Raw genomic sequence first — 16,725 nt, 5'->3', positions numbered from 1 at the left:
CTGTAATCCTAGCTACTCAGGAGGCTGAGAACTGTGAATCATGATTCAAAGCCACCCTAAGCAGAAAAGAAACTCCTTTTTTGTTGGTCATGGTGCTTGAACTCTGGGCTTGAGTGCTGTCCCTGAGCTCCTCAAGGTAGTATTCTACCACTTTGAGCCACAGTGCCACTTCTTGTTTTCTGGTGGTTAATTGGAGATAAGAAACTTGTGGACTTTCGTACCCCAGCTGGCTTTGAAGTGCAATGGTCAGATCTCAGCCTCCTAAAGAAAGTAAGATTATAGGCATGAGCCACCAGCGCCCGGCTCTGCGAAACTTTTTATCTCAAATTAACCACCAAAAAAGCCAGAAATGGAACTGTGGCTTAAGTGGTAGAATGTTAGCCTTAAGTATGCACGTGTGTGTGTGTGTGTGTGTGTGTGTGTGTGTGTATACACACACATAAATATATATATATATATATATACATACATACATACATACATACATACATACATACAAGCAAATAGCTTAGGTAGGAAATTGACATTGCAGAAACAGTCCAGTAAATAATCCTACATTCACTAGTTTGGAATATTGCAGACATTTGAAATGTTCCTGAAAACTAATTCAGTAGGAAAATGCTCTTAATAGAAAATAAACTTATTTGCACAGCAAATGTTATTGTGTGCCTGAGGGACTTGTGCCTTACATGCTGCATCACTTGAGCCAAATATTTAGCCCTTGAACTGTAAAATTTCTGTTTTGTGTTTTATAATTTCCAGATAATAAAAAAGGTAGATTTATTTATGACTTTGTAGATTTGTTTATGAGTGAAATAAAGTATAAAGCACATTGAAAAGAGTATGTTTACAGAAAATTTCTTCAATGTATCTTATGTCTTAAATGCATATTTTTAAAAGGCATATTTAAGTAATATTTAAGAAGCCAAACAAAATAATTATACAGTTAAAATGCTGTATATATTGTCAGTGAAAAAAAAACTATTTTGGTGGTATTAGGGGAGAAAAGAAATCTCAGTTTGGATGTTCCAAACTTCTGGTATATTTAAAGTTAAAATTGTCAACTTCTTGTTCATCTTATATCCTGTGAACCCTAACCCTATTTTGGTATAATGAGAAACAAAACATATTATGCCTTTATAATATGTGTGTGTGTGTGGAGACATGGACCATGTTTTTATGGACCATAATTGTGGATTTCTTAAATCATATGAAAAAGACGAAAAACCCATCAAAACAAATAGTTCGGGCCGGAGTTTGGCCTAGTGGTTAAAGTGCTTGCCTAGCATGCATGAAGACCCAGGTTCGATTCCTCAGTACCACATACATAGAAAAAAGCCAGAAGTGGTGCTGAGGCTCAAGTGGTAGAGCTCTAGCCTTGAGAAAGTCCAAGGACAGTGCTCAGGCCCTGAGCTCAAGCCCAGGACTGGCAAAAAAAAAACAACAACAACAAAAAAATCAAATAGTTCTTATTCTTTGTCTGATTGGGGTGAATTTCTCTTAAGGATCTTGTAATTTTATGAGTTTTTTTTAAACATGGCTTTGTATATGTAGACTTAGAGTTGCATGGTACGATCCTACCTTACGGTCTTCTATATGGAGATTTTATTATGTGCTTAGTAATGTTCCTAACTTCAAAATATATGGCCTCTGCTTAGGATGGTTTTCCTTTGGAGGTTACTACACACACACACACACACACACACACACACACACACACACACACACAAATATGCTTTTGCTTTTTTGCTTTTATTAAGTTTTGTTTAACATTAAAAAAAAAATTACCAGTCCTGGGGCTTGAACTCTAGGCCTGGGCACTGTCCCTGAACTTCTTTTGCTCAAGGATAGCACTCTACTGCTTGAGCCACAGTGGCACTTCTGGCTTTTTCTTTTAATGTGTAACTGAGAACTCGAACCCAGTGCTTCATGCATGCTAGGCAAGCACTCTACCACTAAGCCACATTTTCAGTGCTTCGTTTAACATTTTAATATCTTTTTCTTTTTTTCTGCCAGTCCTGGGCTTGAGCTCAGGGACTGAGCACTGTCCTTGGACTTTCTCTAGGCTAGAGCTCTGCCACTTGAACCTCAGCACCACTTCCTGCCTTTGGGTCTTTTGTGCACGCTAGGCAAGCACTCTACTACTAGGCCAAACTCTCAGTCCTGTTTAACATTTTAAAAGAGCTTTTAGGAAAATAAATAAAAGAGCTTTTAGAAGAGCAGAATTTCATTACTAAACTTGATTAAATAGTTAGACTTCATTTTGCCAACGTTCTATTATGCCAGACACTTTTGTAGTTAGTGATACAAGGGATATAAAAATATACAGTTTTGTAGGATGGATAGATAAAGCAACTTCCAGCTATATAAGAGATAATACCATCTGACAAACACCATGGCAGAAGTGATCATAAGTTGTGATGAAGCTTTGTCATAATTGCACTGTGAATTATGATTAATCTTTTCCTCCTCCAGAGTCTTTCTTCAGTTCATGTGGTAGTTTACATAAACTAAGTGAAGAGCCACTGATTCCTCCTCCTCTGCCTCCTCGAAAAAAGTTTGATCATGATGCTTCAAATTCTAAGGTAGTCAACAGGACCTGCATTTGCCATTCAAAATTGTTGATTCTCAGAACTATACTTTTAGTCTGTCAGTTGTATTTTGGCTAGCCTCTATGATTTTTCAACATTTAGATTGTTGTATTTGGGAATTACTTTAAGTTGTGTAATCATAAAACCTTACCTTGAAAGGAAGTAAAAAGGTGGATACACTCACATATACTGAGAAGTCCATTTTCTTCTTGGTACAGATGGAAAGAACTTTAGAATTCTAAGGATTTTTAAACTTCCAGTACTTCTCATGCATCAAAACACCTGGAAATTTTGTTAAAACATGATTGTTGAACTTAATCTGAATTTGTGGTTCAGTATGGTATGGGCCCAAAAATTTTCCTCTTGAACCAGTTCTCTGTTGGTGCTGATGTTGCTAGTCCCTGGGTCTCACTTTGAGATCCACTGCTGTAAACCTCTTGGGGTAAAGTAGAAATAGATACCCAGTATGTAAAACTTAGTATTGAGCCCCCTCTTGATAGCATATCCTTTTATGTCCACATAACAATTCATCTTTTTATTTAACCTGAAATTCATGAAATAAGGTAACTCACTGAAGATAAAGCTTTATGTTTCAAGATTTCAATGAAAGTATTGGGTATTTTCAGCTATTCAACTGGGGCCTTAAAACTGGAAATATACTAAAACTGGTTTTAGCCTCTAGTTTTAACAAAGAAGAATTCTTTAGTCTTTTTTTTTTTTTTTTTTTTTTTTTTGCCAGTCCTGGGCTTGGGCTCAGGGCTTGAGCACTGTCCTTGGACTTTCTCAAGGCTAGAGCTCTACCACTTGAGCCTCAGCACCACTTCCGGCTTTTTCTGTATGTATATGGTACCAAGGAATTGAACCCGGGTCTTCGTGCATGCTAGGCAAGCACTTTAACCACTGGGCCAAACTCCCAGCCGAATTCTTTAGTCTTTTAAAATCATCTTACAAATTTTTCAGAGTACAAGTACAGTTTAATTCTTTTTTGTTTTTAAGGGAACTATGAAACCTGATGATGACCCTCCTGCTATTCCACCAAGACAGCCTCCCCCTCCAAAGGTAAAACCCAGAGTTCCTGTTCCCACTGGTGCATTTGATGGGCAGCTGCACAGTCCACCTCCACCACCGCCAAGAGATCCTCTTCCTGACACGCCTCCACCAGTTCCCCTTCGGCCTCCAGAACACTTTATAAACTGTCCTTTTAATCTTCAGCCCCCTCCATTGGGACATCTTCACCGAGATTCAGAGTGGTTCAGAGATGTTAGCACATGTCCAAATTCACCAAGCACTCCTCCTAGCACACCCTCTCCAAGAGTACCACGTCGATGCTATGTGCTCAGTTCTAGTAACAACAGTCTTGTTCATCCTCCAGCTCCCCCTGTTCCACCAAGGCAGAATTCAAGCCCTCACCTACCAAAACTGCCACCAAAGACTTACAAGAGGGAGCTTTCGCATCCCCCATTGTACAGACTGCCTTTTCTAGAAAATGCAGAAACTCCTCAATGACCTTTGCCGTATATAGTCATTGACACTGGAATAGTATTTGTAAAGCTTTTTTTTAAATTATTCAAAAATGCATAGTATTTTAGTACTTTTTACAAATAATGCTCTTACAAAAATGCTACTGGTCAAATAAGCTTTTAAGAATTGGGGAAAACAATTACAAAAGTCCTTCGCCATTATCCTCAGGTGATCAGTAGCATTGCCCTGTCTTGGATCCTCAGTGCTGCCGGAAGGCCAGTAAAATGAATTTATATTTGCACTGTAGACTCTGCTCAAATATGGCTTAAAGTGATTTTGACTGCACTGAAAGGGGATAGTGCTTTTATGGATTTTTTTTCAAGTTTGAGTAATAGATGCCTTTTTAAGGCAATGAATTTACACAAATTGAGAGGGTGTATTATGGTTTTTAACCCTCTTTGACCATCTTCCAGTTTTTACTTCTAGTTTTTACATCTAAGAGAATTGTGAATAACACCCACTGTTCTTAAACTCTTTAATGCCATGTCTTAAATGCCAGTATTTGCTGCTGAAGACAAATGAGAAGTAGAATGGAAATAAAAGAATGAACTGTGTTTATTACTTTGTCAAAATGTAAACAAAGGCTTCATAATACAATTATAAAGGAACAAAAGGGCATGTTATCTCATTCAGATGTGCCTTTTGTTTTTGCAGAGTATGTTGTCTTTAGCTAATGAATTGCATATTGTTTTGGAAAACAAAGTTAATATGCCATGTATGTACAGTTTTGTTTATATTGTATATTTAAAGATAATGCTAATAACCTATATAAATTTAAGTGACTTGAGGCCTATAATACAATCTGCTACTTTACTAATTCATAAATTCAAAACAAAAGTTTCTTATGGCATGGAAACCAATTGAATCGCCTTCAAAATTTAGCAATGTTTTCTCTAAATCTCATGTTAACTGAAATTTTTTAAAAAGATATTTTGTTAGATTGGTAATATTTAAACCAGCAGGTAGTTAAAGCTTTATTAAACTTTTTAAACAGAGAAGTGAGTAAAACTTTCATTAGCTATTCGGACCCTTTCATTCAAAGTGATGAGAGTGTTACGCTAATAGTGCAGTAGCAGCAGTTGTAAAGTAGCCAAAAGCCACGTTGTTTATTTACTGGTCTGTGGCCTTTTACTGTGCTTTGTATCAGAGTTCTTAACAAGATTAATAAATCACCTCAGTCTTAATTTTTCAAAGGCTTTAAAAATATGTGTTTTCATTATAAGAAACAAGGGGAGATTGAGTCCTGAAGAGAAATGTATATGCATACACCCATTATTTTCAGTATCTTATGCAATGTAAGCTACATGATCTCAACAAATTGGTGGCCTAAAGGGTTGACTGTTTTCACTGTTAACCCAAGTGGCAGGTTTCCAGCAAGCATTTTAATACATTTATGCCAAAAACTAGAAAAGTGCCTATTGCCACTTTTGATACCTTTTGGAAAACCACTAGAATTTATGGTCATTAACTACTGTGAGCCGTCTCCAACTAGATATAAAAACACCCTAGGGGTTTACTTCGTTTATAAAGCGCAGATCATGGCATTAGATGAGTCTGAAGAAATTTAAACTGCCTGTTTGTTAAGGAATGGGAAAGTCGTGGGTTGCCCTGGGTTGTTTGCATTCCGGCCTTCGTTACTGCGGGTCCAGCGCGCGCATGCGCTGCGGTGCCAGCTCCGTCTTTAGGAAGTGAGGGCCGGGCCTGCGTGGATGTGACGTCACCGCGCACGCCACGTCCGGTAGTGACCCGCAATGGCGGCTGCCCCAGACCCGTCCGCCGAAGATCCGCTGCGGAGTTTTGTGCGAGTTTTGGAGAAACGGGATGGGACAGTGCTACGGCTGCAGCAGTATGGCTCCGGCGGCGTGGGTTGCGTTGTATGGGATGCTGCTATTGTCCTTTCTAAGTACCTGGAAACGCCCGCGTTTTCTCTCGAGGGGACCCACGCGCTGAGCCGGCGGTCGGTGCTGGAGCTGGGCTCGGGCACCGGGGCCGTGGGACTTATGGCCGCCACCCTCGGGTAAGAGCTGCGGGAGGACTAGCACCGGCCTTCCCCCGAACCCCTGTGGGAGACTTCATTCAAGGTTATTTTATAGGGCAGATGTTGTGGTCACCGATCTTGAGGAATTGCAAGACCTGCTGAAGATGAATATTAAAATGAACAAACATCTTGTCACTGGTTCTGTTCAAGCCAAGGTACTGAAATGGTTTGTATGGCCTTTCAGCTTGTTTTAAGATAATGATACGTAGTTTGTTTTACATTGTCCTCCATTAAAAGCATGGGCAAATAATACTTACGGGACTATTGTAATTTCTTGTATAGAAAGCAAGTGTTTTCAATTGTTAAAGATAGTTATTTGACGTTTTTAAGGGGGGAAGAAATAGAAGACATTGCTCCACCAGACTACATACTGATGGCTGACTGCATATACTACGAAGAGGTGAGTGCTCAGTGGGAGAGGTCTCTGGCAAATGAATCATATTTCCTGTATTCTGAAGCACACATTTCTTCATATTTAACAACTTTTGGTTCCGTTGTCTTGGCCTTACAGTTAATGAAGTTATGAAGAGAAGATAAAAATCACAGGCAACCATTTGTGGTTACCATGTATGTAGACCTGCAAATCATGTTGTGAAGAGTTGTGTGATCTGACTAGTGGCTTCTGTAAACATATCAGATTTTACATTCAGTCCCTGGTACTGCCAGAAATAAAGTATTTTGTTGGCTGGATATGTTAGGAAAAGCTGAAACCACTACTCCCCCCTCTTAGTTGTGCCCAATAAACATGTCAACACATTGTTAAGGCATGATATGCAGAATTAAGATGCATTGTAAAGAATGGATTCTTCTGTGGCAAGACTTGTTAGACCCATGGAATGATTTTTTTTTTAATACAATTTATGTAGTACTGTGGCCATCATGTTTTAAAATGAATATTGGGCCAACACACATTCAAATTAGGATTAAACTTTTTTTGTGTGGGTCATGGGATTTGAACTCCGATCAAACTAGTAGGATAAATCTTTGATTGTTTAAATTGTATGTTAGATGATGTTAAACTTACTTTTTCCTTTTCTTTTTTGGCATCAGTGCAGAGATTTGAACAGTTTCCTTATGGGATTGTCAAAAATGTAGTCACTTAAATCCTTATTCTAGAAGCAAATCAATGTAATAGTTGATCAGTGCTTACCAGCCACTAGTTAAAGGATTTAATGTGTGCTTTATTGGAATGATTAACGGTGAGAGGTTGTATGGAGAGTTAGTACGTCTATGTCTCAGCCCCTTGTAAATTAGGTTATATTTTTAGTCATAAATTTTAAAAATAATTTCTTTTTTGAATAGTCTTTGGAGCCATTACTGAAAACTCTAAAAGATCTCAGTGGATCTGAAACTTGTATTATATGTTGTTATGAACAGCGTACAATGGGAAAAAATCCAGAAATTGAGAAAAAATATTTTGAGGTAAGTACCCATTAGATCCTTCTTTGTGGTGATTACCCCTCAGAGAGGGTGTGCGTGATTGTTGTGTATTTTTGAGGGGGAAATGTTCTCTTTGAACCCAAAGAGAGGATCTTTCCACAGTCCACCATCCTACAAAGCCTTCTCCATTTTGATCTTTCTAAGTCTTTTATTTCTTTCTTTTATAGTTGTTCATATTGTCTCTACAGAATGATGTAAAATGATAATGATACTCTGCTTTTGTAAGAAAGTTTTCAATGTTCCTTTATTAGCACAGTGCTGGCATCTTTAACTTATCAGTGACTTGTATGGATATATGCCTTTTGGAGAATATATGATAAAAATGTGAAGATGATAACTTCCACTTCTGTAATATTTTTTATTTTTTATTTTATTTTTTTTTGTCATGGGGCTTGAACTCTGGGCCTGGGTGCTGTCCCTGAGCTCTTCAGGTCAAGGCCTACCCTGTGAGCCAAAGCCCCAGTCCTGGTTTTCTAGAGATTGATTAGAGATTGGGTCTTATGGTCTTTAGTGCCCGGACTGGCTTTGAACCTTGATCCTCAGATCTCAGCCTCCTGAGTAGCTAGGGTTACAGGCGTGAACCACCGTGCCTAGCTTATAATTTTTTTTTTTTGCCAGTCCTAGGGCTGGAACTCAGAGCCTTGGCCCTGTCCTTACACTTTCTCAAGGCTAGAACTTTACCACTTAAGCCACAGCACCACTTCCAACTTTTTCTGTGTCTATGGTACCGAGGAATTAAACCCAGGGCTTTGTGCATGCTAGACAAGCACTCTACCACTAGGCCATACTCCTGGCCCCATACTTCTGTATTTTTAATGAAACCTCTGACCTTAAAATTTTCAGCCTTTTTTTTTTTTATGGTTAGACTCACAGGAAGTTGTAAAGGAATACATACCACCTTAGGTATTTTTTTACCTCTTTCCCCAGCTGTAACCTAATGCATCCTGTAAGTGACTCTTGAGAATGCATCTGTTTAAAAGACAACTTCAGTTTATTGGAAAAGGGATTATATGGGTGCCGTTGATCAAGATGCATGGTACTTATAAACCAACTTGTTGAATCAAAACTCCTCTATACCACTACATAGAGATTACAAAAACCTCTTAAATGACTTCTTCAGATACTTCTCTAAAACAATGAAGAATGTTAGAAAGCTTTTGAAGTTATATGTAGTTGAAATTTTTGTAATATTTTTGTTGAAGTAAAGCATATAAAATACACCTACCAAGTATATTTTAATTTTTCATGTACTCCCATCCAACTGTTACCCAATATAAAGATACAGAACATACTTAAGGCCTCAAAGTTTCCACATTGCTTATTGCCAGTCAGCATTAGAGCAGCAATCTGATTTCTGCCACTACAAACCAGTTCATATTACTGAGTTTGATGTATATTTCTTTTCAACTTAAGCTCCTTCAGCTAGACTTTGACTTTGAAAAAATTCCTTTGGAAAAACATGATGAAGAATATCGAAGTGAAGATATTCATATTATTTACATCAGAAAGAAAAAATTGGTAAGTATACTCTGATTTTTTTTTTTAGCCTCTTTAGACTTTATCAGCTAGTTACAGTCCCTGGGATAGATATGTTCCAGGCCTTTATCTTGATATAAAAAGCTATAATGGTTCACTGACTCAGGTACTGAAGCACGCTAGTAAGATAACTTCATCTGCCTTCCCTTGGATTCTTGCTCTAAAGTAAAGCAGAACCAGGCCATAGTGTTCCATACACTCTGGTTGCAGCATTCGAAAGGCTGAGACAGTGGTGAGCCCATGCCAGCCTTGGCTATGGAGCAAAGGTACTGTCCCTAAAGAAATAAAGGCAGACTAGTTTTGCTTGCTTTGGTAATTTGTTTCTGTGACCCTGGGGATGGAACCAGAGTCTTAAGCACGTGGGTCTGAACGTTATCACTGAGTTATATCTCCACCCAGCCTTTTTTCTTTCTTTGGCAGGGCTTGATTAAATTTAGGACCTCATACTCTTGCTTGGCTCATCCCAGCTTTTAGCTGGTTATTTTGGAGAGGGAATCTCAGGGACATTTTGGCCTGAGTTGCTTTTGAATCTTGGTTCTTCAGCTCTCAACCTTCTGAGTAGCTAGGATTGCAGGTGTGAGCTGCCAGCACCCAGCCTGGTAGACTTTCAGAAAGATTTTTACCAACTGTAAATTATAATGAGTAGTCATGTACGTGTGGCAGAGGAAACCTGTTTACCTCGTGGCTGGAAAACGAAGGAGAGAGAAAAGTTAGGGAAGGGTCCAGCTATCACTCTCAAGGCACACTCCTCATTGCTTCAGAAACCTCCTGCTAGACTTCATCCCTTTAAGTCTGTAACACCTACCAAAGCAACTCCCTGCCCTGGGATCCAATCCTTTAACACATAGGTCTTTGAGGGTACTTAATCCAGACCACAGCTTTGGGCATTACTTTCAAACAGGTAATTAATTAGTCTTTTTTAAGTTTCTCTTCTGTAAGTTTTTAAAAGACTAGTTGTAACTTTTGAACTACCTCTAGTAATTTTAGTTTTATAGGGTTTTTTTTAGGGGGGGGGGTGTCTTGGGTTTGCTTTTTTTTTTTTTTAAAGGAAAATGAAAATGTAAGCTGCAGGCAGATCATTCCATAAAGGATGCTCAAAACTAAATAGAATTGGTTTTTCATTTTTTATTGTTATTGTAAAGGTAATACACAGAGTACAATTTATTATTTTGGACAGTGGGTTGTGAGGCTTGAGCTCTGGTTTTGGGTGTTGTCCCTGAACTCTTCAGCTCAAGGCTACTTCCCTACCCCTTGAGTCACGGGCCCACTTCCTCGTTTAAAAATTTCTTCTTTTTTGGGGGGGAAGGGGCAAGTCCTGGGGCTTGAACTCAGGGCCTGAGCACTGTTCTTGGGCTTTCTCAAGGCTAGAGCTCTACCACTTGAGCCACAGCATCCCTTTCAGTGTTTTTTCTATACATGTGGTATTGAGGAATTGAACTGGAGTCTTCATGCATGCTAGGCAAGCACTCTATCACTAGGTCAAGCTCCTTGCCCTTGTTTAGAATTTTTTATGTCCTTTTTTGGTTCAATTCTTTTTATGATACAAAAAGGCCCCATTTATTCAAGTTTTGCCTATGCATCTAGAATTTGCCCCTATGAAGGGAAGAATGGTGCCTGTGTTGTACCTCTAACACTTTCTATAAAGGTGACTTCTATAAGGTTTTATGACATTCTGTCTTAAATTGATGACTTAAAATTTAGTAGCCCCACTGGTTTCTATTATCTTTGCTCTGATTGAATTTGTTCAGGAAAGTTTTCTAATTATGTTCTAAAGAGAGAGATGGGGTTAATAATTCAATGAACATTTCTATGGCATGCTGTTGGAGATACAAAGTAAATATTTGTATTTTAAGGAATTGAGTTTTATCTGAAACTAACTTTAAGTAGGTGTGTACATGCTTGTACTCCTACTCAGGAAGCTGAGATCTGGAAGATTGCAGATTGAAATGACCAATCCAATTACTGTTAGTTCTGGAACGAATTTTAAAGTAGGTTTTGTGTGTGTGTGTGTGTGTGTGTGTGTGTGTGTGTGTGTGTTTGTTTGTTTGTTTTTTCTCAGTTGTGGGACTCTGGGCCTGGGTGCTGTCCCTGGGCTCTTCAACTCAAGACTACTGCTTTACCCCTGGAGCACAGCACCACTTCTGGTTTTCTGGGGGTTAATTGGAGATGAGTCTCACAGATTTTAGTCTCCAGGCTGGCTTTGAACCTCTATCCTCAGATCTCAGCCTCCTGAGTAGTTAGGATTACAAGCTTGAGCCACTGTACCTGGTGTGTTTTGTTGTTGTTGTTGTTGTTGATACACACACACACACACACACACACACACACACACACACACACAGATTTTGTGTTCCTGAATATAAAGGCTTTTTCCCCCAAAATAAATCCTTTCTCTTAAACTGGTCTGAGTCTGATGTTATAAAACTTGCCCTTTTAAAATGTGCAACTTAGTGTTTTTACAACATCCATACAGAGTTGCACAAACTGTCACTAGTTTCTAATTTTTAACATTTCATCACCCTAAAAAGAAACCCTTTGTCTATTAGTCCTGATTCCTTATTTTTCTCCTGTTATGATATCTTTCTAGGCATTGTTTCATTCTGCCCTTCATATAAATGTAATCACATACTATGTGCCTTTTGTGTCTAGCTATTGTCATTCTGTATAATATTGCCAAGGTTCATCCATGTTGTGTCATTCTTGAACATTTTACTCCTATGTCTGAATATCCTTTGTTCACATACATCTTAGCCATCCCATCATCTGTCGGTAGCATTATGCTTGCTTACTTTTAGGCTGTGGCAAATAATGTTGTTGTGAATGTTTATGTCGAAATCTTTCTTGGATGTATACCTAGAGTGGAACTGTTATGTTCTGTGAGAACTCTGTAACTATTTTGAGGAATTGGCAACCTATTCTAAAGACACACTACCATTTTACATCCCATCAGCAGTATATGTCTTCCTTTTTCTCCACATCCTAACACTTGTCACTGCCTATCATAGATGACTATAGCCATCATATTAATTATGAAATAGAATCTGACATGGTTTTTATTTTCATTTCTTTAATGACTTTATGATACTGAGTTTCTTTTTATGTCCCCAGAGAAATATTTGCCCCATTTTCAAATTGAGGGTTTTTTTCCTTTTGTTTTTGTTTTAAATTTTCAATTCTACAAGTTCTTTACATATTCTGGATTCTAGATACCAGATACATAATGTACAAACACTTCTTGAATGTTTGGGGACTTGCTTTCTGGGTTCTATTCTTACTTGAGCTCTGTACTATAATTACTGGAGCTTTGTGCTCAAGTCACACCTCCTGTTTCACATTTTGGTGGTTAATTGGAGGTGGAAACTCCCAAGCTGGCTGGCTTAAATAGCTCTGATCCTCCAGATCTCAGCCTCTTGAATTGGATCACAAATAGGAGCACTTTCGTTTTTTAAGGTCTTCAATTTTTAAATAAAACTTGTATATCCTATTTTTTTTAACTTTTAAATTAGTGTATATTAATTGTACAAAAGGATTTGACTGGATCTCCTGTCATACGTACAATGTGCTTATAGTTTTTACTTATTACTCTTTTACCACCAAAGGTTTTTCATTTTGATAATGTCCATCATACCTGTTTTTCCCTTCAGATGTTTGTGTTTTAGGTGTCAGCTGACCCATCCATCTCTTATACATGGTTATTCATTTCCATTTTTTTCCTCACAGAAATTGCCACCGTGAAACCTTTAGCCATCTGCCCCCAAGCTTCTTACAACCTGCGGGAGCTAGACATGGGGATGGAGCATGTGAATGTGGCATGGGAAGACTCTGTTTACAGATTTTTTCAGCATGTCCTTTGAGATCTGATACATGGATGACAACCACGTATGCTGCCTGCAGTATGTAATGACTGACTGCCTTGCCTGCCAGTGGGCCTGAAACCCAACTTAGATTTACTTACCCTCAGCATCAAGTTCTGCATATAAAAGACAGTGGAAATTGATTACTCAAATAAACTAGGTAGTATAATGTTAGCCTACAGTCTGCCAATATGAATAAATAATAAGCAGCATGATCCACTCAGCATAGTTCAGGAAACTAGAGATAAATTGATCCATTTTCTAAAGATACGTATCTATTACTATATACTGTTTTAAATTCAGACTAGTAAAGTTTAGTTTATTCTTGAAGATAAATTTGAAAGGTGACTTCACTTGTACAGAGGTATAGTAGTATTATCTTTTACTTCATCTTCAGTGTAGGTATTCACGAAACTTTTGTTCTGGTCCTCCACTGTGTGTGAACGCTTTTAGTAGTAAGTGAAGAACAAAGATATCTTTATACTTCTCATTTGGGAAGGATGACAATAGGAGCCTAGTTTCAGACTCTTGAATTTTTGTGGTTTGTACAGTTCTACTTGTGTGTAACTTCCAGGAAAATCTGGTTTTTAAAACACTTATTAATGGGGTTGGGGATTTAGCTCAGTAGAAGAGCCCTTGCCTGGCAAGGTCCTCAGCTCTGGGGGGGAGGGGAGCCACTTATTTGTTTACATGAACAATGGAAGTTGTTGTTTTTTTTTTAAATAACTTCAAATGTGGTTCTAAACCACTTATCAAATGATTTTTTTTTAAACTGTCCTCTCCATTTCTTTGTTAGGATAATCATTTGCTCATTTAGTCTAATCTGTGAAGGACTTAATCATGTCATCCAGAATAGTAACCAGATGGGATTCTGGTATTTACAGGCATTGGTGCTAGGTGCAAATTTTATGTGTTCAAATAAACATTGTCTTTGAGAACCTGTGACTTGATCTCAGAAATAGTTTTGAGGAGAATGAACGTTCAGAATAGGGGACTGCTTTCCAGAAAGTGCATGAGCAGCCCAGTGGAGAGACTAAAGATCAAAGTCAGTGGAACGTTTCTTCACTTTCAGTTTGCTTTTCCTCTGCTTTTCCAGAATACTTCATATTACCCTTAGCATTTCATTAAGGGTTTTCCCCAAAGCAGTTATTACTTAATCACATTGACTGAAGTGGCCCAGATTCCTCACACGACTCTTTTTCACTCTCCAGTTTCTAGGTTCTCCTCTTACTTTCTGTGGCTGAGGAGCTGATGGGCCCCTAGGTCCACTACTGGAAAGCCCAGCTCTTTTACCTCAGTGAGGTGCAACTTACAGGCCAAGCTTTCCTGGAGAAAGCAGGCCAAAGTCAGCCTCTAAACTCTCCTGAAATCACACCCATGCTTACCTTAGCTCCTGGTCTTGCTGGTCCACTCCCTTATTCACCACCTCCATAAGAAGTCATTCCTCTAGAGAATGACCTAAGATACTTACAAGAGAAGGGAGAGATCTATGAAAAACCCAAATCACGAAGTCACTGGTGCCATGTCCATGCCCCTCATTCTAAGATCAGAGAGCCACGGGTGGCCGGCCAGTGCTCTACCACCACTGCCATCCCACGCTGCCAGGGAAGTGAGGGTTCAGTATCAGGTATGGATGTGGCCCTGTGCAGGTAACTGTCTGCACTCCAGAACTATAAGAAGGAGGGTTGAGGGAATAACTCAAGATCTAAACGCTTGTTAAAAGGAGAACAGCATTTCTAACTTTGTTTGTATTTGTATTTATCCATCAGATTAACTCTAGTTGTTTTATTCCAAAGCCTGGAGACAGAACTGGAGGGGGTACATGATGTGGGCACATTGACAAAAAGGGCTAGGGAGGCCCTGCCAGCCTGGCACTTGAGGGCTAGAAGACTTCCACCGGGGTGAGGCAGTGGAAAGGCAGGTGCAGCCACATGAGGTGTGATGCCCCTAACTGTTCAGTCTGAATAGATCTTAACTGTCCAATCTCAAGGCAGGTGCCAGTCTTTTGGGAAACCACTCGAGTGACCCAGGGACTTTTGAGCAAGTGGGGGTGGCCAGTGTATAATGTAAACCAGTTGTAGTTAGCTTAGGAAAGGATTATGACCCTACTGAAAGGCAGTGTGTCTTGAACCAGGCTGCACAGGAGATCGCCTGGAAGATTGAAAGCAAGCAGAAGCCATCTCCCAGTTTCAGTTAAGTCATGTGTGCCATTGTTACTAAAGGATGACAGATGGTTTCAATATTTAACCTAAGTTGAAAACCATTGCAATAAAATCTTTCAGCATTTCCATCCCAAGGGGAAAAGAGCAGACTAGGAAGAAAACATATATTTAAAAAATGAAGTGCCTGTTAAGTGTTGCATAGTGAGGGAAAACAATCTGATACGGAATAGTCCATGAAATAGGTTTTAAAGAAAACAGGGCTGAGCTGTAGAAACTGAAGTAGACAAAATCACTGAAAATCCAGGGAATCTGGTCAATGACAAAGCAAAGGTGAGAATACCTGTGGACAGGAAGGGAGACTGAACAGGTGGAAAAAAGAAATGTGTTGGAAGTTTCATTTCCAAAGACTTGAATTTCTTCTATGCTATTTATAGCCAAAGATACTTGGGGTGGCATAGCTTTGTGTCTGCTCCAGTTCACCACCAACGGTCCATGTGTTATGACTAGTGAATTGGAGGGTAAGATTGGGTTCAATTGTAAGATGTATCAATAATTCAGAATGTTATTGGCAATTTTTATACCACATCTTTCCTTTTTTTCTTTTCTTTGAAGTTATCTGAATTAAATACATTAATCAAATTTTAGACATTCGGGCCATAGAGATATGACTGCTGTTCTACTTGTTCCCTGTAGGTGGCATTACTTGGCTTCGACTTTACTAAGCAGTTCATAACAGAAATTATAAAAACCAAATCTATTTTGAATTGGAGTCATTATTGGATTTTAAAGATGAATTTAAAAAACAAACCTATTACAAGTTCCTTGGAAAAAATAACATGTAAATAAAGCTGGATTGTTGTTTTATAAAATTGTACCTGACTTATCTGTTCATTTCGTTCGGATGCACATTTCGCATGTCATTCACAAAGCTTCAGAAATTGCAATTCATAAAACATTTTATCTGTTACTAAGATCTTTGAGTGGGAGACAGACATTTAAGAGGCTAATTTAGTTCAAGTGAGGCTCTAAAACAGACTCACCTTGAAAGTGCCTTTTACATAATGTATGATTTTTACATCTGAGATATTTGGAACTTCTAATTAATTTTAATTAGTTTTTCAAATCAGTGTTCTTTTGAAAAGATTTTCCACATAGAAGCCTAATTTTAAAAATCATGGCAACAAAGTCGTTACTGAGATGATGGAAAAACAAGGTTTCTGCTTTTCATAATTTTGCATAGGAAAAGCAATAATTATTCAAACTATTCTCCATAGTTAAGTTTAAACTGTTGTCTATTTGCAATCATTTTAGGTGTTAAGATCTTATGGGTTGTTGTGAGTACTTAAGTTTGCTAGATAGCCACTCTACCACCTGAGCCATGCCCCCCACTCCATTTTTGCTTTGGTTGTTTTTCAGATGGGGCTTGCATTTTTGCCCTAGACTGGCCTTGAACCTATGAACTCCTGAGTAACTGTTATTACAGGCATGAACCAACACACTAACCCAGTAATTTAATATTACAAGATATCAATAGTTTGCAAATGCAAAAGTATGCCAGCAACTTATTTATGTAAGTTGTTTTA

General features: G+C 38.5%; 2 protein-coding genes across 6 annotated transcripts in view; both read left to right on the top strand.

Moving 5' to 3' along the window:
* Sos2 (SOS Ras/Rho guanine nucleotide exchange factor 2) overlaps positions 1-5,305 on the top strand; it is a 66,476-nt gene extending 61,171 nt beyond the window's left edge. Inside the window, exons 22-23 of the mRNA XM_090345057.1 lie at positions 2,476-2,585; positions 3,588-5,305. Of these exons, the coding sequence (XP_090201183.1) occupies positions 2,476-2,585; positions 3,588-4,097 (620 nt within the window). The 3' untranslated portion in view covers positions 4,098-5,305. The remainder of the gene's footprint in view (positions 1-2,475; positions 2,586-3,587) is intronic.
* Positions 5,306-5,706: 401 nt separating this feature from the next.
* Vcpkmt (valosin containing protein lysine methyltransferase) lies at positions 5,707-15,989 on the top strand. Of its 5 annotated transcripts, none has more exons than XR_016537621.1 (7): positions 5,707-6,129; positions 6,206-6,316; positions 6,481-6,550; positions 7,453-7,572; positions 9,004-9,108; positions 12,847-13,019; positions 15,836-15,922. XR_016537621.1 is itself a non-coding variant. In XM_090345055.1 (6 exons), the coding sequence occupies exons 1-6, from the start codon at positions 5,864-5,866 to the stop codon at positions 15,986-15,988; spliced, it is 825 nt and encodes a 274-aa protein (XP_090201181.1). In that variant the 5' UTR covers positions 5,707-5,863; the 3' UTR covers position 15,989. The 5 variants fall into 5 exon arrangements, 2 of the variants coding, with proteins under 2 accessions (XP_090201181.1, XP_090201182.1); XR_016537620.1 differs by having other exon boundaries at positions 12,847-13,140; positions 15,836-15,912; XR_016537622.1 differs by having other exon boundaries at positions 12,847-13,005; positions 15,836-15,892.
* Positions 15,990-16,725: the final 736 nt, after the last annotated feature.

This window comes from Megascapheus bottae, chromosome 14 (assembly GCF_031878675.1).
Source record: "Megascapheus bottae isolate mThoBot1 chromosome 14, mThoBot2.hap1, whole genome shotgun sequence".
Lineage (NCBI taxonomy): Eukaryota > Metazoa > Chordata > Mammalia > Rodentia > Geomyidae > Megascapheus > Megascapheus bottae.
The sequence above is the reverse complement of the archived record's forward strand: the minus strand, read 5'-3'. Positions and strand labels throughout refer to the sequence as shown.